This window comes from Mycteria americana, chromosome 3 (genome assembly GCF_035582795.1).
Source record: "Mycteria americana isolate JAX WOST 10 ecotype Jacksonville Zoo and Gardens chromosome 3, USCA_MyAme_1.0, whole genome shotgun sequence".
NCBI lineage: Eukaryota > Metazoa > Chordata > Aves > Ciconiiformes > Ciconiidae > Mycteria > Mycteria americana.
Genome location: NC_134367.1, coordinates 12,985,719 through 13,012,227, shown reverse-complemented (window position 1 = coordinate 13,012,227; position 26,509 = coordinate 12,985,719). Strand labels below are relative to the sequence as shown.

The 26,509-nt window shown below is 38.7% G+C and overlaps 2 protein-coding genes across 6 annotated transcripts in view; one reads left to right on the top strand and one right to left on the bottom strand.

The window, feature by feature from the left end:
• VSNL1 (visinin like 1) overlaps positions 1-11,898 on the top strand; it is a 93,504-nt gene extending 81,606 nt beyond the window's left edge. For 4 of the 5 annotated variants that reach the window (XM_075497887.1, XM_075497886.1, XM_075497885.1 and 1 more), the window contains 2 exons: positions 9,706-9,921; positions 10,860-11,898. In XM_075497887.1, coding sequence (XP_075354002.1) covers positions 9,706-9,921; positions 10,860-11,057 — 414 coding nt within the window. In that variant the 3' untranslated portion in view covers positions 11,058-11,898. The remainder of the gene's footprint in view (positions 1-9,705; positions 9,922-10,859) is intronic. The other variant, XM_075497884.1, reaches the window with a different exon arrangement.
• A 678-nt stretch (positions 11,899-12,576) lies between these two features.
• Positions 12,577-26,509, bottom strand: part of SMC6 (structural maintenance of chromosomes 6) — a 411,043-nt gene continuing 397,110 nt past the window's right edge. Inside the window, exons 21-28 of the mRNA XM_075497881.1 lie at positions 25,659-25,829; positions 23,777-23,914; positions 22,849-22,994; positions 22,021-22,146; positions 20,546-20,651; positions 19,054-19,206; positions 17,180-17,277; positions 12,577-15,868 (exon numbers count right to left, since the gene is read on the bottom strand). Of these exons, the coding sequence (XP_075353996.1) occupies positions 15,760-15,868; positions 17,180-17,277; positions 19,054-19,206; positions 20,546-20,651; positions 22,021-22,146; positions 22,849-22,994; positions 23,777-23,914; positions 25,659-25,829 (1,047 nt within the window). The 3' untranslated portion in view covers positions 12,577-15,759. The remainder of the gene's footprint in view (positions 15,869-17,179; positions 17,278-19,053; positions 19,207-20,545; positions 20,652-22,020; positions 22,147-22,848; positions 22,995-23,776; positions 23,915-25,658; positions 25,830-26,509) is intronic.

The following is a 26,509-nucleotide window of genomic DNA, read 5'->3' as shown; positions in this document are numbered from 1 at the left end:
CCAGATTCATGTGTATCGATCCATTGTAATCCTATGGGGTAATCTGTTTCGTGATACTCAGCAAAACATAATCAGACTCATTTTTTTGGCTGACCTGAGCGAAGAACTTGATTTCTCCGAAGGAATCTGGCTGGTAAAACCCATGCAGACCTGCAGTACTGGATTGTGGTATTGCATGCTCCGATCCTACATTTTTCCAGTGGGTTAGCCCAGTGGACCTTTTGTTTGTGTAAAACACAATAAAAAGGCTGGAGTCAAGCCCGAAAATGGCCTTTCTCCCAGATACTGAGCAGGGACTCACATGCTTTGGGTGTGAAGCGCTTTGGTACATGTATGACAAGCTGGAAGGAGATAAAAAACCTTCAAAGATTGATTGGGAGAAGAGGGAGAAACAGGAAAACTGGTAATGTTTTGCTCCCAGTAAAGGCAGCTGTAGGAAGAACACAAAATGAATCTGACTTCTGAAGCGGTGTAGCTATATTAGCATGCGAGAGAAAAAAATACATTGATGCAGTTGCTTCATTGCATATTCCACCAGCAAAAGCTGCAGTCCTACACATGGACAGTCTAAATATCATCGTCTGCTTTGATAATCTTGCTGTTTCTTGGGTTACTTTAGTGCCTAAGAATAATACACGGAGCTTGGATTTCAAAAGGTACAAACTCTGACACAGTAGTTTCATTTTTATTCATTTATTTGTATTTTGGAAGAGAGAGGAAATACAATTCACTAACCATGAACAGAGCTTGTTAGGACTATGCTTACTCTTTCCAGCTTCATCTGCAAAGTAAAAATACCTTAGCAAAAGAAATTTTTAAGCTAACTAACCTGGTCATACACACAAGATGTGGTTGGGCAAGGCTCTCAGCTTTGAAACATTTTCCACAAACCCCTGCTGCTATTCCAGGCAGTTTTTAACACTCATCATTAACCTGTAAGACCCAAGCAACCTCCCCATTTTCCTGTGGCTGTACCGTGGTGGAGCAGAGACCCAGGATCCCCATCAGCCCCATTAGTGCAGCACTTGCTTCAGCTCATGTGGAGATCAGTGGCATCAGTGCTGTAGCTGGGGGTGAGCTATTGCGAGAGCTTTTAGACCTCTCCTAGGATTTCTCTGCATAATGGAGTGATAACGTAGGGTGGGGATGAACAGAGGATAAGGAGAAGGTTGAGAAGAGGGTCCCATCTGTACCACACATAGAATCATAGAATCATTTAGGTTGGAAAAGACCTTTAAGAGCATCAAGTCCAATTGTTAACCTAACACTGCCAAGTCCACCAATAAACCATGTCCCTAAGCACCACATCTACACATCTTTTAAATACCTCCAGGCATGGTGACTCAACCACTTCCCCAGGCAGCCTGTTCCAATGATTGACAACCCTTTTGGTGAAGAAATTTTTCCTCATATCCAATCTAAACGTCCCCTGGTGCAACTTGAGGCCATTTCCTCTCATCCTATTACTTGTTACCTGGGAGAAGAGACCGACCCCCACCTCACTACAACCTCCTTTCAGGTAGTTGTAGAGAGCAATAAGGTCTCCCCTCAGCCTCCTTTTCTCCAGGCTAAACAGTCCCAGTTCCCTCAGCCGCTCCTCATCAGACTTGTGCTCGAGACCCTTCACCAGCTTCATTGCCCTTCTCTGGACACGCTTCAGCCCCTCAAGGTCTCTCTTGTAGTGAGGGGCCCAAAACTGAACACAGTATTCGAGGTGCGGCCTCACCAGTGCTGAGTACAGGGGCACGATCACTGCCCTAGTCCTGCTGGCCACGCTATTTCTGATACAAGCCAGGATGCTATTGGCCTTCTTGGCCACCTGGGCACACTGCTGGCTCATATTCAGGCAGCTGTCAACCACCCCCAGGTCCTTTTCTGCCGGGCAGCTTTCCAGCCACTCTTCCCCAAGCCTGTAGCATTGCATGGGGTTGTTGTGACCCAAGTGCAGGACCTGACACTTAGCCTTGTTGAACCTCATCTGTCAAGGAGTGTCTGGACGATGCTTTTAGTCATATGGTTTAGGTTTAGGTAGTCCTGTGAGAAGCAGGGAGTTGGACTTGATGATCCTTATGGGTCTCTTCCAACTCGAGATATACTATGATTCTATGATTCTGTGAACATCATGTCTGAATCTGTTATAGCATCCCATCTCTAAGACGTGGAGAGACATGATCCAGTTCCACCCCCTGGAATTTCAGCAGTGAAATTAAATCGTTGTAATCCTCACTTTATTTTCAATGCATATGAACAAGACGGCCCCAGACCTTTCGAAGACATGTGATGTGCCTTTCTGTGCTGATATGCTGCTACTCTGAGCCTAAGAGCTGGGAACAGGACGGGAACATCTGTATCTCTGGGATCCAAATCCCTTAACATTTGATTAAATTGTTAATGGAAGCATTCATAGCTGCTGAAATTACTTCTGCTTCTGTGGAGCCAAATTCTTGGGTGCTCGTTCATTGCCTGTTACGTCTCTGCAGTAAACTTCTGCCTCGGAGAGCTCTGAGACTCAAATTCTCAGTGGTTATCTAAATGCATCTAAATGCTTTTCATTTAAAGGGCAGTTGGGGATAGGAGCCACAGAACAACTTCGGCACAGTAAGGTCTGGTTAATTGCCTCTGGGAAGAGGATCTCCAAAGTTTAGACAGAAGAGTTGTGTGAGGAAAGCCCTTGGAAATCCACAGCCAGAACATTTGGATGCCTTGAAGTGGTGAGAGACCTGGCTATGAAGGCGATCGTTCAGTACCCTTCATTGCCTGTGTCCCTTTGTGGGTTTTGCCTTGGTTGCCTAAAGGCCCTTGGGGGTCTGGACTTCAATAACAACATTTGGATGTGTTTCAGTTCATTAAAGATCTCATCCAATGAATAGTAACTCAGGGAAAAACCTTTGACAGAACTAGAAAGTGGTATGGAAATGCTTTCAGATTTAGCGTGATCAGAGGCCCAGTTCAAAACCCACTGAAGTAATTGGATCGTTTGCATTGGCCCATACTGCTAAAAATATACATTGTGCTTAGTATCCTAATGGTTCAGATGCAGATGAGAGGAAAGGAGAATTGTGAGAATTACCTGAGTTAAAATAGACTTTTAAATATATTTAGTGGGGGAAATGCTAGAATCCAAATCTTCTCTCTCCTAAAGGAGTTCATCAGCCACTGATTTGTTAAAAAAAAAAGTTTGCTTTCTTTCTGATTCCTTTAATATTAGCTGACACAAGCTGTTCCCAGTTTGGGAACTCATCGTTCCCTGATCCGTCCTATGCCGTAGCCGGTGCTTTCTCCCGAGTTGCCCGTTTGGCTTGGCTCAGATAGGGGAGGGAAGTGAGTGTGGGGTTTCCACATCCAAGCTGAGACCTTTCAGCAGGGAAAGGATGTTGCATCATCCCACTGCTGTGATTTTGGAAAGCCTGTTTTGTAGGCAAGCACTGAAAACACTTGTTCAGCCAAAAGTATGTAGGAGATAGCTGGGAAGAGGCCTACTCTGAGAATTACAAGGACTAGAAGTCTTCCCGCTTAGAACTGTGAAGACTTACTTTGCAATAAGAAACATAATTTAAGCTTAATGATCCCTCTGCTCCTCCTACAGCCAGTCAAGGGAGAAGTCTCTGACACCTAATTCGACCGCTTCAGGTGGCTCTTTGGAGAAAGAGCAATGCACGGCACTGACCCAGGGCAATGCTGTGGCTCTCACACCCACAGGCATTCCTGCTCACAGCCGCGTCTTGCCCTGGCCCTGGCCCTGGTCCCTGGTCCCTGGCCCCACTGCTCCTCATCACCCTTGGCGGGACGCTCTCTGCCAGCTCCCTCTGCTCCAGCGCTGGGCGTGGAGGCAGCTCACAGCCTTTCACATGCATTTCACTGGCGTTACTCCGGAGAATAAGGGTGAGACATAACATGAGTAAGAGGGGCACATTGTGCCTTATCCAGTCTTAATCCACACATCTTCAGGAAGTCTTGAAAATGTGTCTTCATCTATTTTAAAGGTGTATCTGTCCTGACCTGCCCTTGAGCTGTGTATTCCCAGGGCAGTCAAATCTCTTCCAGAAGAAGGACAAATGCGCTGGCTGTGTCTTTTTCTGCTGCTGTGGTTATGCTCCTGTTACATTAGTTCTCAGTTTTGTACAAAGAGGTGCTGGCAGGCACAGGCTGCAGCCCCGCAGGTCACCCTGGTGCCAGCGCGGCACAACCTTCCCGGCAGGTCCCGACGGTCGCAGCCTGTACATCTCTTTCCCTTCTTATGCCTTAACACATAAACTGCAAGAGTACAGTACGTTATAGTAATTTACAATTACTTTTTCTAAAGGAGAGAATTAAAAAGTATTCTTTTTTCTTATCTCCTCGACTCCAGCGTTTGTACTGCTGGCAGGAGCCCAGACCTTTGTCCTCTTGAAAAACTAGTGAGCAGCAACCTGCTCCCCAGTCATCGCAGGCATCCCCCTCAGTGACCAAAATATCACCAGAGCTCTATCTCATGGTGAAAATATCCACAGCATTCATGTACTGTAGTTTCAAACAGATTTAACGCTGTGGCTCTGCAGAGTGGGAGACCGTATCTGATGGATGACGTATGAAGCTGGGGATAAAACCTCGAGTCTGAACTTGGTCCCTCTACAAAACAGATTGTGGGTAACAGCTGTTACACCTCTTGAGCAAATACACTTCAAAGGGCTTCTCACTTCTGAGGATCTGCAAGATGGGGCTTGACCAGCAGCTATCAGCAGCTGGGTTCAAATTTAAGAGGTTTGCTATAAAAAATACCAGTCTGAGCTTCTACCAGCAGCCAAACTTTCTGATTCTCAAAGTGTTCATGTTCTCCACTCACAAAGGGGAACTGGGTGCCTAGCAAACTTATTAAAAGCAGGAAAGAAAACCCTAACGAAGTAGATAAAAAGGGTAAGTAACTCCTTCCTAAAACGTAACAGAAACAATTGTGTAAGGTGTTTCCCGTGGGAGCCAGCTGCTAGGCTCGTTTCCACGTGCTGGCCCCTGACGCTGCTCGTGCTGCTCCTCACACCGGCTGTGCCCCTCTCGTCCCCCTTCGCTGCTTCAGTCCTCGGCAGAGCGTGGCTGTGCTGAGCTCCAAACAGGGTGTCTCAGCTCCTGGGGAATCGGCAGCTGCTTCTTCCGTCTTCTCCAAGCCTGGGATACAGAAGCCCCGAACCACCTCGTGCTCTCCCGCCTCCCGTGCTGCACTCCAGCTCCCATTTCGGTGCTGGAAGCCGTGACCTGACATCAGTGACCGAGTTGTCACCTGGGCACGTGTAGGCGGCGTGTTCAGCTTTCTGTACGCTACTTTAATTCTGATTTTCTCCGTTTTATAGCAGAATTTCCATTTTAATAGAAATGCATCTCAAAACATGATCAAACATTGCATGAAAAACAAAGCACCTCTCAGGCCTGTCTATAGAGTCTCTCTGCCCCATCCCACCAATCAAGGAGAGACCCTTCTTTTTTGGACCCCCCCATCACTGGGTAATTTGGGGAAGTGTATTGCTTTTGGTTTTGTTTTTTTCTTTATGTTTTGGCCATATGCTAAAGCTTTGGCCATATGCTTTAGCATATGCTTTATGCTTTTTTCAATAACTCTGTCCCAGATATTTCTAGATATTTCATCAGTTTCCCCAAGAGTTAAGTTATGTACAATTTGTAGATGCTATTCGCTAGATATTCTTATTCCAGGACCCTTTGAAAGCCCCCCATATACCAGAAAGGTGTTCAGAAACACTCTGCGAGCTAGGAATCTGCAAGACAATCTTCTCCAAAATTTAGAAGCAGAATAAGGGGGATTTTTTTTTTCCTCTTCCTTTTTCCTTTCCTAATTGGTAGTTGTCTGTAGAGATAACACCACACACCAGCATGTTGATCTAACCGGTCAGAAAACGCACAGGCTAAGCAAGAGATGAGACTAGAGAAGCAGAAACAAAGGAATGACCAGTGTGTGGTCACCCGTGGAACTGACTGCTGTAAAAAGCCCAGGCAGGTATAGTTTGCCTTGATTTTTGGATGAAAAGGGTAAAGCAGGAGACAATGCTGGTGAGCAGAGTGCACTTTTCAGTGGTACTATCGCGGCAGAAGGGAACTAGTTGCATTCATATGTAGATTGATCACCTGGACACGGGGTTGCAGAGGAGGCTGAAGGCACTGACTTGCCCAGTGGCTGTAGCCTCTGAGAATCCCAGTTGTATTTCTTTCGTTTCTGAGGCATTCACTGAGCTCATGCCAGAGTGCCATATGAAGCGAACTAAACCACCCTCCTCGTATGCCCCCTGCCAAAAATGGGTGTTTGTCTTCCAAAGATCCCTGTCTCCCGTTGCCACTTGGCTCAGACTAATCTTAAAGTAGTTAAAGTCTGTGCCTTTACACCTTGCTAAGGCCTCACCGTATTTCAATAGTCAAATAATGCTTTACCAGAGCTGGCTTCTTTTGCTCTGGCTCTGTAATTGTTTTGGTTTTCTTTTACTCCATTTCTTATTTATGAATCATTTCAAAACGGGCCAATGGAAGTCTTCAAGTAGGTTTTTAAACAAGTTTTGACAATGTTTTTTAGTCATTCTGAGCTAAAAATAATACAAATCAGCAGGTACAGACTGGAGAAGAGTGCCTTCAGTCCCTAAAGGACCTTTTACTGCATTTGCTCCCTAGAGGGAGGCCAATAGAGAGGAAAAAAAAAAAGGCATCAGTTCCATTTGTTCACCTTACTAGGCTGTAAATGCCAAGCTTAGCTCTGAGCAGTGCCACAGCCTTGCTCACCTCAGAAGAGAAAAAGTTGTTGTCTTGTCTGTGATGAAAAATTTAGAAGGATGCTTTTCTCCCCACTACGTGAGGTTAATGGTATGACTCGCACAAGAGGTAGCCACAGCGTGCTTATGCTCCTCTGATGGGAGACTGAATGATATACTCGTGTTTCCCCAAGAATAATTTAGAAATGGTCTTCGGCACCTCCAGCCACTGACCCCTCCTAATCCGCCACTTTGTTCTTGGGCTCTTGAGTATTTTTGGATGTCTGCCGCTTCTTAGCCATTTTTGTAGGTGAGCTTCTTCATTGTAGTTTAGTTCTTTCGTCCCACCAGTACATTTGTACCATTTCTCAGTCTGGATCATAGGAGAAAGCACCTGAATGTGTTTTGTTTCTCCGGACAGTGAAAAGGACAACCCCATGTCCCTCTGGCTGCTTGCCTTTCTGTTAGAGAGACTGCAGAGTGACAGTCACAGAAACAGCAATCAGGCCGCATCCTCAGCAATAGTCAGCTCTTAACCGAAACACTTGGAAGACTAAAATTTTGAAGTATTTTGTTTTGTAACCTATACGTCACAGGACAGTGATCAGTAGAGATTTAAAAAGCAAGAGATTATTCTAATTGTCTTTTTGGCTTTGAACAGCCAGCAAGCTCCCAAGAAATAGGAGGGGGGGGCAGCGGAGTCCCAGTGGAGCCACAGGGCACAAGAGCCACTTCTTAACTTCCCACCAGTGATCTGCAGAAGTGTGCTTATATTTATACATGTACACACATTAAATTAAATATCACCTACGTTAACATCTCCAGTTGATGCAGAAGTTGGGGGAAAGGCAGATCATGAAGAAGAGAAAACAATGACCAAGATTTTCAATAACCTGAAAATAACGTTCAGGTTTTGGATAACATTCACATAACTTTGTCCTAACAGAGCCAAACCTAGAATTGTGAGCCCGAAGAGCCTTCCTGCAGAGGGAGCTCTGTTTGCTTTGACAAAAGGTTGAGGTTTGCACTAGAAGAGCGATTCAGCAAGGTCTGGTAGCTGCAGTCACTGCACTCCTGAATTGTATCAGAGAATCCCTATCTCTTTGTATGTGTTCACGAGGAGCCGTTTGGATTATCAAAACAGAAACAGGGGCTGGGTTGAGTACAGGCACGTAAGCTGCATTTTCAGGAAGAGATGATACCAAATGCCTCTTTCAGCTATTGGAGAAGGGGCGTAGAAGCAGCAGCTGGATGCGACTCATACAAAGTCAAATGAGGAAATAGCAACTTTTAACAGCAATGTTAACCTGGACAAAATAGCACTGGAATGGGTACAGCGTCCCTCTTTCTCGATGGCTCCACACCATGTTCAAATATCTTCTGGAAAAGATACTTGGGAAGAGAGATGGGCATATTTGATACCTCTTCTGGGATAACATAGAGATTTGCATCCCTTTGGGGGTAATTCACAGCAGGGCAATACTCTGACTGGATGGAGGTGGGCAAAATTTAAGGAAGATTTTGCGTTAACTATAATGCCGCTGAACCAGAGAAGAGATTGTATAGCAATCAGACCTCTACAGCAATGCAAAGGTTATCCGGAATTGTGTCTGAAAAGCGTCAGAGTAAACAGAGTAAACAGAAAGTTTAAAGGAAACTTTCAGGTTAGGACCCCTTTGGCAATGCAGCAGTGGCTCCTGACATGGCCCACGTGGCCACAAATTTGTTGCAAGCAGCAGGCTGTGCACCAAGTCTTGCATTTTTTAGGGCAAGACAGTATCCAAATGGTCATTTGGCCTCCTCAAAGGAAAAGCAGCAAAGGCTCGCCATGTTCTACATCTGTATTTAGTCAGACAAGTAGTAGCACCCATTTCTGTATATGCTGTGAGATCCCCAAGATCCTCTATGAAATGTGAGTGTATGAAATGTGTGAGTTCAGGAGCTTTCACAGCTGACCACAGCAACCATCAGTGTGCAGTGAAAGCTCTGCACAGGGAGATGGAAAATTGTAAAATGCAGATCCACTTCCTCGGCTGCCACTGAAGTCTTTCCTTCAAATTTACGTTATTAGATGCAATACTTACTAAGAACTGGAATTTAAAAAAGCACAAAACGAGATGGCTCTCAGATTGGGAGTAGTTTATATTTTAGGAGCATGAAAACCTCCATGAAATTGTGCTGGAAATATAGAAACAAACATTCTTTGTGTACAGTCCCTTCACTGCGATGGGACTTCAGCACTGGCTTAAAACTCCCTTTCCTAAGAGGTATGTTTTCTTGAGTCTGGGCCACAGAAGGAACAACTACTGTCTCAAATGTCTTAAATCAAACATTTCTTGAGGGAAAAAATATCACCTGAAAACCTACATGTTATGGTCATTTAAAGTATTTTGTTAAGCTACAGTCAAGTTGCAGTGTTCACTGATAATGGATATTAAACATGACAAGCATTGCCCTGTATTGTTTAACTGAATCTCAGTTCTCATCTTACGTACTTGTATTATGTTGGTTGGCAGAAGAGAACACGTTCCTGGTTTTTTATGCTATGTGTGGATTTTTTTTTTTTAATAAAGTTACATAACAACAAGCCCACACACCTACTTGGTTGCAACATGCCAAGGGCTCCCAGGCAGAAAAAATACTGCTGAAATGCACCTTGGTTGCTGTATTTCATAGTCAGAGAGTATTATAGAACCTCGCATTTGCACCCACCTTCGTTTTAAAGCTAAATTAACTAGATGAACCTTAAGTTAGTGTTAAATATATTTGTAATATAGTTTGTGGTAAGCTAAGAGATTTTTGTAGAAATAAGTTTTTAATAACCATTACACTGTAACTGTTACGGAACCTTACATTGTGTATTTTCAGTTTCACACAAAGCCCATCAGCAACTCTTCATAAATACCTCACTTCAGTATTTTGCAGGCAGGTACATAGCTTGCTCCCTTGCGTTGCCCACAGTTCTATTTATTATTTTATTTTGCAGTTCTTTCCATATGGAGATGCTTCAAAGTTTGCCCAGCACGCCTTCCGAACCTTTGATAAAAACGGAGATGGGACCATCGACTTCAGAGAGTTCATTTGTGCACTGTCCATCACCTCACGAGGCAGTTTCGAGCAAAAGCTGAACTGGGCCTTCAACATGTATGACCTGGATGGTGACGGTAAAATTACACGAGTGGAAATGCTGGAAATTATAGAGGTGAGATCAATATGACACTTAAAAATAACATGTCTGAACATTAATAAAATGTGATTACTTGTTCACATACTTTTTAGATTTTAAGCACACAAGAGGCTGTACTGTATCATTAAAAATATACATTACATAAATTCATCCTATACTGACTCATGCCTAACTGAGGCAAGCACACTAACATTTTAATAGATGTAATCTTTGAGAATTGCAGAAAGTACATACGTGCATGTAAGCTTTTAAATATCAAGCGGTATTTTTTTTTTCTGATGAATGGATTAACCAGAAGAACAGCACAGCAAAGGATTTACAAAGCCCATCTCAAAATCACTTGACACCCATGAAATTACTGGTTTGTAGCTCAAGTAGCCGAAACCTTACTGGAGATTAGCTTTAGATGATTACAGAAATTTACATGGATAACACCACGCTATTTAAGTGAGATCTCACCGATGGGCTTTAAGATGACCACAGTGTATAACAGGAAGGATAAAGTTTACTGCTCTCATCGTCTGACGGCTACTCGCCACAGTAGTTAATAGCAGATTTTGCTCACATGTACACACAGAAAGCTATTGAAAGGTGACGACTTCTAAAACTGATTATTCAGAATTTATGTGAAATATTTCAATGGAGTGACTAAAAGCCAAATAAACAGTTGATGCAGAAAATAGGTTACAACAGTTTTGCACTGTGAAACAGAAAGCCAAAGAAATTCATTCCAGGATGCAAAATGCAACCACCGAAATAAATCTAAAGAAAGTAAAACACATTCTTCCTTATCTTAAGTATATGGACCTCGGATTCTAAGAAAAAAAAAAGAAAAAAATCTTCAGGGAAACTGGCAATCATTTTATTGTTGGAATAGCTTTCCAGAATTTGATCACATCAAAAAAATCAGGTTAATTCATATGCTGAATTTTCTATTTGGTTTCTTTCCAAAGGCCATCTACAAAATGGTGGGCACCGTGATAATGATGAAAATGAATGAGGATGGTCTGACGCCCGAGCAACGGGTAGACAAGATCTTCAGCAAGATGGATAAGAACAAAGACGACCAGATCACACTGGATGAATTCAAAGAAGCTGCAAAGAGTGATCCTTCCATTGTATTACTCCTGCAGTGTGACATTCAAAAATGAGCTTGTGTACAATGCGTCATAGACTGCACAGAAGTTTAATGTTCCATTCAGTTTGCAGCTATTTCCACACACACAAAAATTTGCTTGGACTACCTATAAATGGACTTGCTTCTTGTGTTTGAAACACTTGTGTGCATGAGAATGTCATTTGCTAAAGAATTTTAAAAGTATATATTATAAAAATAAACTGCCACAACGTGATGTGTGCAATGTCATTTCATAACAACCCTATTCCTCTGAAGCCTGTGCAGCGGTCCTGTGCTGCAGTGAATTCTATTATTTATTGTTCATGTTTTACTGATGCTAGCTCTGTGTCTCCTAGACTGAGTAATGTTAGTGACACTGAATTCCCATGGTAATGTTAACTGTTTATTATAAATCATGTCACCATTCTGCTGTAAAGTAGTACTGGACAGACAGAGGGGAAGAGTTCCTCAGCTCTTAAGTCTGATCCACACATGTGCTTGTATTGTCAGTGGATATAAATGTACTTCATTTGCATGCCTTTTAGGTTTGCCTTAATTCTTACCTCATTTGCATCCCTTCAATCTGGAAAGAGCTATGTCAGAGGAATGCAGTATTAAAAAAAAAGAAAATCCTGCTAAAATGATCCCTTTAATTAAAAATATATATAAATATATATATATAATGTTTAAAATATTGTTTTATTGGAAGTTTAAAGGTTTTATTGGAAGTGTATTGATCTTTGCCTGAATTTTCAAAAGCTTCCACAGAGGTTGCAATATATATGTCCCAAAATAAATTTATAACATTTGACCTTTTCCCCTAATTCTTATTTCATGTCTTCAGCACGGTAATAGAGAAAAAAAACCCTCAATCTCTTTAATCATCTGTCACTGTACTACTGGGAAATATATATTTCATTACAAAAGCATGAAGAAAACTTCTTTGCACTCACTCACTCGAAGAGTTGTATTATACGAAACCAAAAGTTGTAGATCTTGTATTTACCAACAGAGCAGCTGTTTGTCCTCCAAGATGCTAACGCTAAGGTTTAACAGTATACCTACTAGACCCGTGCTTATGTAGCTTTTTAAGCTAGCAGGAAGTCTAATACAGTTTATCTGCTTGGCTTAAACCTCGTCTTCTAATATTTTTCCCTCCCTAAGAAAGAGTCTTTCCTCTTACCGTATGACACTAAACTACCCCAGGTTTAATATATACAGACATGTTGTTAAAAATCATTACTGATAAATTAACCCCAGAGTATGATGATTGAGAAGGGATAGTGAAGAGAACCACCTTCCTCCTCAGTTCTATGTGCATCAATCAAGTTTATCTCTATACTGTGGCAAGGACAAGTTCTGCACAGCCCTGGGAAAGCATTGAGAACTAGCAGACTGCAGAAATTGCAGATAAAAATCTTTCCTACACCACATTTCCAGTTGATTTTAACAGTTGGTTGCTTGCAGGATTACCAAAAAAAAAAGTCTGAACATCTTACAATTGCATGTTTGATATTTCTTCTTTACTTTCTGAAGAAATGAGACGGTACTCTTAATAGCTAAAAATCAAACAATAAAACATGACACAAACCAAATCATTCTCTGTATTTTCAAATTTAAAAAGTGAAGCTCATCTTAAAATTGAGGGAAAAAACCCCAACGAAAACCAGTTTTACACATTTTGCTAACAGACATGGTGGGGGGAACACAGAGTCAGTTGTTGCCACAACCACAGCCATCCTCTCATGTTTAAGTTTCTTCGTATTCCAAACAAACAGCAAAAGGCTGTTTCAAAAAAGAAATTTCAACTACATTTTTAAATCCTGAATTTTACTTAGACTACACAGGTAACAGTCTTAGCAAATTAGAAAGTGGTCTACTTCGTACATTTTGGCTGTAACAAAAATAAAACACACATTCTGAAAACGTTACATACTTCTGAGAATGATATGCCCATTGTTTCCACTTAGGCTTAAATTACTAGTTGTAGAGAGGATGTTGAATATTCCTGGGAATTTATGCCAGTTTGGTTTACATATGCTTATTAAAGAAGCAGTACATCATTCTACATTTCCCTGCACCTCCAATTTATATAGCTGGACAAGCTCCATTTACTTTAATGCAGCATTAAGCAATGCATTGCCATCCAAAATGGCCAACAGCTCAAACACAGTCACAAAACGTAACATCAGCACTGCAATTCTCTCCCTAGGTAGCCAGTATAGTAAACTCTGGAGTTACAGTACCAAGAATAAGATAGTTTTGAGACCTTAGTAGAATCACGGCAAAAATGAGTGCATCCAAGCAAGTGCTTCAGTAATTGTTTATTCAGAACTAATCCTATACCATGAAAACAGTTGCTTGTAATAATTATACAGTCAGGCACACATTTTCATCAAGGACAGTAGTAGATTAGAATAAATACAATATATTGATTTGAACCAAAGACCAGAATTGCTGCTAACTGCTCCAATATTTCAAGTAAGTCTATAGAAAACTTGGGAGAAAGCTGAAGCGTTAGCTCAGTAGGAATGCGATAATTTTCCTTAAGCTCTTTTCTCCACACAACTCATTATAGAAGTACTAAGGAAGATAAATGCTTTTCTCTCTCCTGCCTCTGCACTCTTGCTTTATTTTTTGCATGCTGAAGAAAATGAGGAGGAAATAGTACAATGCCAGTCTATCATTTGATATCGTAAAAGGGTCTGAAACATATTCTAGTTTCATCATAAAATCAAGTCAAACCGAACATGTGGTTCATGATCATGTAACAGTATCGAGGACTCCCAGTACAAACAAACTGGGCTTGTGCTCCAGACAAGTTTTGCCAAGTATCCACTTTGTGTGGTGTGTGTCCCCCCCCGCCCCCAGTATTTTCACATAATCCTAAACAAGTTGTAAGTTTCTTTAACATATATTCCATCAAATCACAGGATTATGGAATTGTTCAGTTTGGTAGGACCTCCAGAGGTCTCTTGTCCAACCCCCTGCTTGAAGGAGGTGCAGCAGCCTATTCAGACCCCAAAAGCCTCCAAGGATGGAGATTTTACAGCCTGTCAAGACAAGATGCTCAAATGCCTCCTATCTTCATCATGAACAATCCCTCCCCGCCGTTTATCCAGCCAGAACCTCCCCACTTCAGTTTATGACCACTGTCTCTCTCTTCTGCCACGCACTTCAACAAAAAGCCTGGCCCTGTTTTGTCAGTAACCTCCTCAAGGCTGCTAAGAGTCTGTTGGCCCATTACCCTGGGCTTTCAGAAGTACACATCAGAAGAAGCCTTTAAAAGATCACTAGACTTAATTCCTACAGTTAGAATGCACTAGAACTGCAGTTAGCTTTCTCAGTGTACTTCCTTCAATTCTGCACTAGCTTCCATATTTTAGAGATACCTACAAGTTTAATACATGCTTGTGTAAAACTAAACAACATTAAAGAATGCAAAATACCATGCAGCAGCTAGAAACAAATTTGGCTACAAAGTTAAGTTAAAACTTACACTGCAATGAGGCTTTATTGAGGAATTGCTCTTCAGTAAATAACTGTAGAAACTGCAGAACTGTTCTCTCAATAGTCTCAATGGCTCTTGTATCCCTATAACATCCAAAAAAAAAATTAGGTCTAATGACTGAACTTTAAAAAGTGATTGTTTTGGAAAAGCTCCCAACAATTTCAAGTTCCTCAAGAAAGGAGAGCAGAATAGGAAAAAAAGTTAATTTGAGGCAGTTTGAAAAATCTGGTTCTTCTTTCTCCCTCTTATCCCCAATAAATGCTTGTATTATTTTAAAAAAAGCAAGTTTATTTTATTTTAACTATTTTAGTTTAGTCCCGGGGGAGGGGAGGAAGGTAGGGGAGGTGGGGACGCCCAACAAAACGCAGGCCTACAATGCTGTAGAAAAGTTACTGTATTCTTTCCCAAAATTCTTATTCCACGTCATTCCTCTGGATTGGAAGGACTTCTGTCACTTTAGTTTGTTATAATATAATGAGTATCTACAGACTTAGTCTATACCTGCAAACTCAGACTGTGCAAGAGCTTAGTTTATTGGAATTCAGAATTTAAGTTTACGAAGCCACCATTTGCTAGGTTTTGTAAGCTCATGTCCAAAGAAACTCAAACTCTTTCCTACAAACTCTTTAGGAATAAATAAATGCACTTTTTTCCTGCCCAGAGAACATACTGCAAATAAATTTTTCACTAATTATGAAAGTATACACTGTAAGTACTAATAACTTCTCATGTTCAGCTGCTGTGGTTCCACTGGAAAAAAATGAAACACACGTTTTACTGCATGTATGTATTAGCACATGTTTAAGAAATAAAGCAGAGCTAGGAAGAAACCAACATTAACTTAATGCTAATTTTAAATGTGTAGAGACACTAAAACATTACCACAAGTATCAGTTCTCACTGTTTATTAAAATATTACTCCATAGTTATACAAAATATATTTCATATTTTCCAGAAGACAAAACAGAACAACTGATAAAAAATTCTACTAGTTGGTAGTTCAAAATATCAACTGAACATTCAGGATTTTCTCATCATCAGAACTGTGCTTATTCTTGGTCTGTACACATACACTCACTCTTAAAAAAAAAATATACAGGAACCTCTTCTTTTCCTGAGAGTATCTAACAAAAGATCCTCTTACGCAGCATCAGGAAGTAGTAACTTTACACACATCATTACACATTTACCCTCAATAGTATGCCATATTCATACACAGAGATACTTATTGATCATCTTCTTTGTCATTCCTATTTTTGAAATTCAGTGTTCTTTGGCCTCTTTCAGGGTCTTGCATTCGGAGGATTCGAATATGGGAACTCATAGGCAGAGAACTAAAAATAAAATATGCATCATTTAAATGGTGTTTCTTCTCCACAAATTTTAGTATTTCTATTTGATTCTTTCCATTACAGATTTTCCTTTAAATAACTCCATCTTTTTTCTTTGACAGTTTTAAAAAACAGTGATGTGGGGTGAAGTTCTGGCTTCACTGAACTGATCCTGGAGGCAGACTTCAATAAAAGGAATCATGTGGTTTCTAACAATTAGACTACCTTAACTATAGAAAAGGTACTTTTAAGAGAAACTTCAAATCAAATAATGATCGAATACAGTTCATACTTGCCTTACAGATCCTGCAGTGGCACACACTTTATACATGTATAATCACTCACATCATACTAAGAATGAGCAAAGTTATTAAACATAACATTTATACAGGCTTCTCCACCGATTATCCTAAATGTATTTTTTCCTGAAGGTGCCTCCATACTTTTATCAAATTAAATGTTTGCTGAACATGCAAAACATGTAAAAAATATAACAAACCCAAGCAGCACTTGAATTACTAAACTTTTAAACAGTAACCATACAGAAAATTCCTATATGTTTATTGAATACGGTTTCAGAAATTCCCCCCAAAGCATTTCCACTTAAATAACAAGAGAATACCATTATTCTACTTTTTATAGGTTTTAGTAAGGGTAGACAATTAAGAGTGAATCAACTTCACTTTCAAGACTGCTTAATTATCCTATGCAGGCTTCACTGATTACATTTGGCTAACAGAGAGAAGAGTTGGCTGCATAAGGTTAGACAGTGACTGTCCCCTTAAGCTGGTCATGGCTTTACCAGGGACTTATATGGAGGTTTTTAAAGAATTTCCAGCTACTAGATCAGCTTCCTCCTTGTTTTCTTTTTTTTATCAGTTTCTAGATCAGTGATATTAAAAAAAAAATCAACTCAAATGACAAACTTCTTGAAAGTACTGTAGTATTAATAGGAAAAATGGAAAAACATAAAGTCTTCTGTTAATTTTGGGAGGGGAGAGGGAGATACAGGGCTAAAAGCTACCAGGAGCCTACTTTACACAATAAAACATTTCAAAAAACTGTAAACTGTTCTACTCAAGATAAACTGATTTGAGTCCCACTGAACTACTATATTAAGAGACATTACATTAAAAAAGAGTGAAAAACCTATTAAATTCCCAGAACCATCAGCAATGAACAGTTTAATTGTTGATGTTCTACTGCTACAAACAGCAAAATTTCTTTCTCCTCATGTTTACTTTTTTCAAGTTCTACTCCTCGCAATAGAACTTCCTTGCAATTCTTGTACCAGGAAACATAACACAACATTACCTCATGCTTTGTGGGGTGAGCAAAATGAACTGTTGATGATGCTGAGAGTCAGCCACCTTAAGAATCATATCCATTGCGATCCTTCTGTTAACCATGTCCTAAAGACAAAAGATTTATCAGGTGGTGATACTGACTGTGTACTTCACTGGTCTATTATTGCACAAATTCGGACAAATGCTTAAGAATAAATTAATTAGAAAATACCTTAATAGAAAAACCTACCTGAATTAATTCATATACAGTAAAACTTAGTTAAAGAAAAGTCTAATAAAAACTAAGCTGGAAAAACATTAGGGTTAAATTCTAAAAGCTACAAACTATAGTGTGGGAAATTCTTAAACTCTACTTTTTAGTATACATGCACAATAGAAAGCTTCTATCGGAACAATCACACACTCCTACTCACAATGTTTTTCTATCAGCTTTGACATACACATAGTACTTCTTACTTTATTGGTATGCTGAGATGAACTGTATTTTAGTAGGATAGTGTTCCCTATAAAATCCTGCCTCAAAGTTACCTGAAAGGATTTAAGGGCTGCATGAAACCTAAGATATTATGTAGCTTGTTTTTATTATGATTATTATTGTTATTATTATTTATGTTATACTATTTCGAACACAACCTTATGCATTAGGCTTACTGAAAAAGATGTGTAATGGGAAGCTATTATTGGCAGGGGTTAAACAAAGCTCTGCTGCTATGCATTGTTACACATGAAACCAGGTATCTCCCTTGCAAATATGCTGGTGGAGTCCTCTTGTGGTGGGTCTGCAGGATTACACCAAAAGGAACTCCTGAACGTGGAGACAGTAAGGTTGCACTTAATGGCACAGCAGTGGAAAGACAAATTGTGTGGAATTATTTATGGAGCAGATGACATGAAAGCTCTCTGCAGGGCCTACGGTTATGAGTATCCACCCTCTTCTGGACAGATGGATAAACTTCTGTACAACTAAATTGTAAAAGAGGACCTAAGCTTTGGAAGTCAGCTGACAAACGACTGCTTGACCACCTCAGATGCACTTTCCTTTTTGGAATTCTTTATATACAAAGTCTATTATCTTTCTTCCCCCTCTAGGTCTGTGATTCCCAGTAAATAAATCGTTGAAGGGGAGGGACACTGAAGGCAACATAAAATAATCTCTTTCAGTATCAACTCTCCATCTCACAGAACTGATTCTTTTCTCAAACCATACCACACTGCATATTAATAAGGATGAAATATAACAAAGATATAAAAAAATCGGTTAATCACTTATCCAGGGAAGCTGTACACAAAGATGAGGTTTCTAAGTTTTAGCTGACATTAGTATTTACTGTTCATTATTCTGCATTTCAGCATCTTGGAAAGAGGCTACTAGGTGAAGTATAAAACAAGTTTCTGAGTAGCAGCAGTGAACTCCATTGTTACACTTGCTCTGAAAAAAACCACATTGATCTCAAAATTGGTAGAAGCCAAAGCACCTGCTAAGCCCAGAACTGTCACAGCAATATGCAGAGGCAACCTGCGACAAACACAATAACAACTGCTTGGGGAACTAATAAAAAGTTATATTTTATTATTTTTGCGCTTAAGCGTGTTTAGTAACAGAGGTTTAAGCGTGTAAAGTAACAGAGATGCTCATAGCTCTAGGTACCAACTTCGGAAACAGAATAAACTTCAAAAGTCACTAAGCAAAGCGAACAAGATCCCTAATAAGTTTCATTTTGGCATTTTGAGGGATTTGGGTTTTGGTTTGGGTTTTTTTTAATTTATTATTTACAGTTAACCATAGCGTTTTAAAATCTAACCAAATACAGATAACAACCCAACTATTTCACCAATTTATACAAATCAGAATGGCAAATGGAGTTTAAGTTTAAACTATACCATGTAGACATCAAATTCATCCAGGCATCTGAAAGGAGATTCGGTAATGGACCACAAAGAAAGAATGAAACAAACTGTTGAGAAGGAACGTTCACCTCCCGATAAAGATCTCACATCATTAAGGGCAGCTTGGTCTTCCTCTCGAGGCTGAACCTTGAAATAAAAATTTTTAACAATTTTTAAATTTTTATTTAATTTTTAGAATTAGAACAATTTTTAAACCTGAGATAGAGACTTACTAACAGAATCATAATTTTAATGGCAAACACACTACACATGAGCAATTTTATGCACTTCACTGCTACTGCCATTCCGGAATGGGATGGCTCCTAACAATTTCATAACACATTTCTAGGATTGCTGCAACTTTCTCCACCACAGTAAAATATATTGAACAGATTGAATGACTCTGCCAGTGTTTTCTTATTCAATTCTCTATTTTTAATAGCTATTAAACAATGTTTAATAAATGTCAGCCAGTGTAGTCATATTAAAGTGAAATCCAGTAGTTACCAGCTACAATAGAAAAGCAGGTAATTGATTTACAGCAGGAGTTTAAAGGAGGAACAGTTTCTTTACCAGAATACATAAAACATTGTGACCAGTCCTTTGGTTCCACTGATCATGATGACACCTTATGGCACTCCCCCTTTAAGATTAAACTTAAGCATTTTCTTGTCCTGTTAATTATACTAACTTTAACAAGCTAAGGAGGAAAATAAGAATTATTTTGGAGTGGGCTCTTTTGGTGGTGGGGTTTTTTTGGGGGGGGGTGGTGGTGGGGTTTTTTTTTTAATTTACCTTCCTTGACTAAATACAGAACTCTTGTATGAGAAACATAAAACATCAGCTACAAAAAAAAAAAGTATTCTGATAAAGCCAGGTAATAATTTGGAGTTTTATGGATTGAGTTTGAGTTCTTCAGATACATATCCTTCACCTGTTTAATTAGGACTGTATCAACACATATTTATGTTGTCACTACACATTTTTCCCCTCAATTCCTAAAACTGAAGTCTCCCACAGAAATAAAAGTAAATACCCCCATGACTAGAACTTTTTGGGAGTATGTTAAAAGATACAACCTTACTGAATACACAGAAAAAACATAATATTGAAGCTTTCAGCCATTAAATTTTGTTTAAATAACAACTAGAGCCATTACACAATCCACAAGTAAAGGCAAACTTCCTATCAATGAAATAGGAATGAGTAATTTTGAAAAAGACTAACTATGATGACTGGGTAGTGAATTCTTATCTTCAGCATAAGACAAAAGTCCAAATTTATGCCATGTAATCTAGCAACCTGCCCATATAAAGTGGTAATACGATTTTTGTTCTCGCTTGTTTTCAACAGCATCCTACATATCACATTCTGGAGAGGGAAGAACAATTTATTCTATCCTTTACAATGCATGTTATAGCAGCTGATATTAAAAAAAAAAATCATTACATATTATGATAAATTAAAGTAATATAAAATAACTTACTATTATTGAAAGTGTCTCATTCTTGTGATCAAAAAGTATTGATCCAGAGCAAGCTCGAATACGTAATAAATGGTCAAAGTAGAGTTTGCATCGTAAAGAAAGGAGCCTTAAATCAGTTAAATCAAGCAAATAAACATCAGGTCAGTCAGTTTTAAAACACATGAAAAAATGACAACAGTTTTTTTATCAACAGTTCCACATCATAACATTTTCCCAAATCAATTACACTCTTGAGCGGTTGACATTCAGAACTGGACATATTGGAGAGAATCGCTGACACAAAGTAACAAGGTAAGAAATCCAGAAGCACAGGCTTTGTATTTTCTAGAAGTCTGTTTCAATAGACTGGAAGCTTTTTACACCCTTCTTCCACAACTTCAACAGAAAATGACCACATTCCACTTCTTTCCTATCCAGTTTAGAACTGCACAGTAAGGATAGCAAAGAATTTATGTGGACTCTTCTAGAGTCCAGGAATTACAGTGTTGAATATTAATTTCTTCTCCCACCCCCTTCCCCCCCCCCCCAATTCTAGCATATAATTCCCCAACAGACAATACAGCTCCTTCAAGAAACACCTATAGTTCTTTAACATATCTTAGAGTGGGATTCATACTCAAACTTGGGCACTAGGAACAAGATTCAGTTTGACATACATAGGCACCATAGGGCAAGCATCAGGTAAATCTTGCCCACTAGTATTCTAGACTTCCACCTGCAAAGGCTGGGATTCTCCTGATCATTACTATTTGTCAGGATCATACTGACACCCGCTCCAAATCCCAGATCAAAAAGTACAAAAAGCAGAGCCAACATAGATATTCCTCAATTTTTGCTGAAGGGAATGATAAACGATAAAGGACTGCACTGGAAAACAGACTGTCAGTCCTTTTGAAGGGAGGCCATCACAAAATCTTCACTGATAGGTATAGGATACTAAGGGACTGAAGCAAGAAAGAAGGGGTGCACTCCCAGTACAGACACTCCATGACAGAAGCAAGCTGTCAAACTGCAGAATCTGAATAAAGATCTTGAAACTTTTTCAGCACAGGGCAGAGAAAAAGTGTTTGGCCCACAGTGAAACTACGTGAGCACAGCACCACTAATTATACTCAATGAAAACGAGTGATAGTCCAGATGATTTCAGTGCTAGTATGTTGCTGATATTTTACTGACTAAAACAGAACTGCCTTGGAAGAAGTCAGGACAGTCGAGGCCTTTGGTGTGAACAAGATAGAGCCTCCACTGATCATGTTGTTTTTACAGATGTCAGTCCAGGCTTCCTCTAAACTGTCAGGAGTGATAGTATCGGATCTGGGAGCAAGATTAAGTTAGAAAGATCGCTGTGAATACCACCTTAAAGATAACTCATCCTCACAGATCTGCTCTATAATTTTCATCCTGAAATATAGGCACATACTTACATCTACATATTAGTTTATCTGACACCTGAAATTACAGTAAAATTAACTCACCTTAAGAACTGCCGATATATTTTGAATCTCTGTGTCATTATTTCTTCCAGCAGCCTAATAAATTTCTTTAAATTCTTTACTTTACTGTTTGCATCCTCATATCTTTCCTTTGCATCGTGAAATTGCCTGTTATAATTAACAGAAAGTCTAGGATCAACATGCATTACATTAAAACCGAGCTATTGTAAATGCTGAAAATCAATTTGATAATCAAAACATTCAAATAAAAACTTTCTTGTGAGGATCTATGTTAAAGCCAAAAGCATTTGATGAGTCAAGTAAGACACTGTTCACAAATGAAAAGCGGTCAAAAATTAAATTTTACTTCTATTTTTAATTCTTTTGAAAGGAAACTCTTACACCAAGGAGAATTAATTGACTGGGCTCCCCATGCTCAAGAATATCTGAGGTAAGCGATTCCTTGAAATACACTGCAGTCAAAACCTCAAGTAATTGCCTAACTTCTGCAATAATTATTCAAACTAGAAGTATGCTTAATGCTCATTGAATCCCAGAACAATGGCGGGTTACGTTTGCACCACGTAGTCATAACTGGGATACCTCCAAACATCAAGAGGGTATCTGATTATTGGTAACTTCATATATATAGTACAGACACCACCTAGAATCACTAGAGGGTAGTTCAATACTCCTAAGCCTGTTCAGTACTGGTTGACTCAGCAATCAGCACAGCATGTTTCCATACCTTCATACGTGGTTTAAGTACTAAAACCACATATAAACACACTGCGAGTCAATAAGAAAACTATTCTTTCCCCTATCTTTTCCATCTTACCTGAACTACTTTAGACATTAAAGATGACTTACTGTACAATTTCTTCTCTGTTTCCATGGCGATCATTTTCTGAATTTATCCTCTCTCGCAAGCGATTCATTTCTGCATCAAGACTCTTAACAGTTCTGCTGACCTCTATGCGCTCTGAGTAGATTTGCCTAGCTTGTGCAATTTTTTCCTAAAGTAATGTTTGAAATTCAATTAATTGTTACATTTTTAAAAAAAAACTGTTTAGTCTTCACAACAAATATTTTGTGCTATGGAAGGTGATATATAATATCCTAAACAAGGTCTTCAAGCAAGAACAATGTTTTTGTATCGTTCTTTGTGTACTTATCACAGCAAACCTAGTTATCATTAACAATTTTACTAACAACATTTATAAGTAGGTAGTTATTTCAGTGCTAAGAACTGTATCCATCTGAGATCTTTAACATATTCACAGTTATTTAGCTAATACAGATAAATAAGGAACCAAATTCACCATATTTAAATAGGACAGTCTTTCAAAAGTCTTTGTGGATGTGATTTCAGTTAGTTAATAAAGCTTGATTAGAAAAGTCTTCAAAAGATCAGGCATGAGGTCTGTACAAGGAAAAACCTAGCATCCAAAAAACCAAAACAGTATTATTCAATTGAACTTAAAACACAAATTTTAAGGTTAAGTCATTTCAATCTTTTCATTGCAAAATACAGAAGAAAGAGTCCTAGATGGATAACCCCTAACTCATCTGTCAAGACAGAAACTATGCTCTGCCAGACAAAAAGAGGCCTAGATTCATTTATACAAAATTAGTTTTACTTGGTTTAGATGCAGTCAGCTTAAGACATACATGAGAGAATACTGAGTGTAGCTGAGTATTAATATGGTCTGTATGTTGTACAAGTGGAATGATTTATTATTAAATATTAGAAGGATCATGACCATCTGACTTCAATAAAGAAAAAACCCACATCTACCTCTAATTCTTTTTCTTTGGCATCTAGTAATTCTTTATGTCTTTTTATGCAAGCCAAGTGTTCTTTCTGTTTCTCTTCATAGTGCTGCAAACGGCGTTTACTGTTTTCCACTTCTGAGTCAGCTTGGTTTAATTCATCCTGTTTGGAATAAATCAAGGTGTGGTAAGTGACCTGTTTGGGATAGATTCCTAAGCATCTCTCTAATGTTTACTGACTTATCACAGGTAATTATGTTGGTTTTAACACTGTCTAATTTATTTTGCTTTCAGTAAGACTACTCCTCCTAAAGCCCAGGAGCTTTAACAGCAACTTATCAGAAAGTTTATACTCAATTCCTACAAGAACATAATAAATGCTTGTAAAATTTTTCAGGAATCATATCTTGAGGGGATGTTTTAATCTTTGAAAAAGAGCCATCCTTTCTCCCAAACCTCCAAAAACTAAATTTATTTTATACACTATATTCTACCCAGAACTTCTGATGCCTGTGTGACATCAGCCAGAACTGCATTTCTGTGTGAAAATTCAGTGTCCTGCTATACCTAAACATAATGTAGACTATAGCAACTTCTATACTACATAAGTGTTGATACAGTTGAAGCGATATCATATATTTCCAGAGAAGCAGAGAGATATAAAGAATGACATAAATTAGAAGACAATTTTCCTCCTCATCCCTGTCAACTAGATGGCTTATCTTAAAAAACAAAAATAAAAAACAACCCCAAACCAAATGAAAACAACAAAAAACCACCCCAAAAACCAAAACCAAAATAAACAAACAAGAAAACCAACCATAACCAACAATAATGGATGCTCTTACCTTTTTCTAATCCTGCCTTAACGCCACAACTTGGTATAAGTCAACAGTTCATTAAATGACTGTAGAACACATAACAGTACATCTAATCCAAAATCCTTTCAGGAACTTAAGAGTTGCCCTCTATTGTGTTTAGTACTCTTAATAACGAGCAATAATGTTCTAATATCCTGAATAAATCTGTTCTCTTTTCTTACATGGTTTTTCTTTTTAAATAGAACATATCTGTAGAATTTCCATATTACATACATTATAACTAACATATTTATCAGTTGTTTTCCTTACCTGTTTCCTTCCTCTTTTTGTTTGCTCTTGCTTTTTTAATTTGGGCTGACTACATAGCAATATACAATTTAAGTGAGGCATATAAGAGATTCCTATAGTGACCTTTCTAAGGTTTTCCTCATTCTATCCTTCTACAAGTTTACAATACTGTAAATATGCTGGACACTTATTTCTGTTTTCCATTTTCAAACCATTAATCCTTCTTGGCAACATGAGATTGCCTTCTATTTGCCAATATCAAATTTTGCATGTCACCACTCTGCTATTTATCTTAAGTCTTCCTACTTCTCTGCGATCGCCAGGTGTCTTCTGTAGTCTTGAATAATTAAAACTATGTATTGGTATCTTCTTTAATTACGCAACTTGATAGAATAACAACCATTTCATGTAGAACTTCAAATGCTATTTTGAAAACTGAACAGTTATGAACACTCTTAGCCAGGCCTTCTCAGAAACAAACAAATAAGCCAAAACAACAAATGTGATGCACTAAAAAAGAAAGTCGAGGAAACTATTTTTCCTTCCTTTTCAGTCCATGACTAAAGATACCTGGAAACAAACTCTCTTTAAACATAAAACACGATAGCAACTACACTTAATCATCATCTTCGAAATATTGCCAAGCTTATTTCTTGACACGCTCTAGATGGAATGCTCTATTTCCATTTTCATAGGTAGACCTTAAATGTATCAGGAAGGAGCATACTCTTTTCTCCTGCCTTTATTTAACCTCATTCCCCTTGCCATACAAAGGGAACAAATTGAAATCATTGCTACCTTAATTGGTCCGGCAATTTCTTCTACTTGATGAATTTTTTCTTTCATTTCTTCAAAGTTTTTTTCAGCTACTTGGAGAATATTTTTCAGTTCTTCCATTTTTCTGCTTTGTTGCTGCATGTCTTTTTTTACAGATTCCATCTTACCCTTATTTTCTTCAGCTTCATCTTCCTGTCAAAATATATTAAAATGAAGAATAATAAAAGGAGACACACATTTGCAGACTCCTGTACAAGATATTAATTTTATTATCACTATTAGGGTACAAGATTACATGCAATACTCTATAACTCTAGTAAGAATACGAGCAGCTCAATGTAGTTGTCACTAAAGCCCAAAACAGGAGACTGACAGATCTTGTAGGAGACCACTAAAGCAAATTGCAAAATAAAAAGTGGAATTTCCTAATTATCCAACTTAAAATTAGAAGGACTTTATTTGGGAGTTGTGATGAAAAGACTAAAGGGGCTAGGATTTTGTGAAGACTTAGCCATGCTAATATTTTACTACAGTAATTTTTTAAACAAAAGAACAAGGTAACTTCCCTCTGGATCTGTGACAGAGTATATACATCCAATACACAAAGGAATACAGGAAGAGTCAGTGGATTGTCACTGTTCCCTAGAAAATCACACCATTCCTAATGAATTATCATCATACATAGTTTCTGATTCAAAAAGACAAATATTCCAAAACCTGGGAAAAATAAGTAAATGAAACCTTGTATTGCTAAGATTCTTTTTCATGATCAAACAGTTGTGAAATCCAGGTAGCAATGAAAGACAAATACCAAGTGATAGAACAGCAATTAATCCACAGTAGTGGTCAGAAAGTGCAGAAAACAGAAAAAC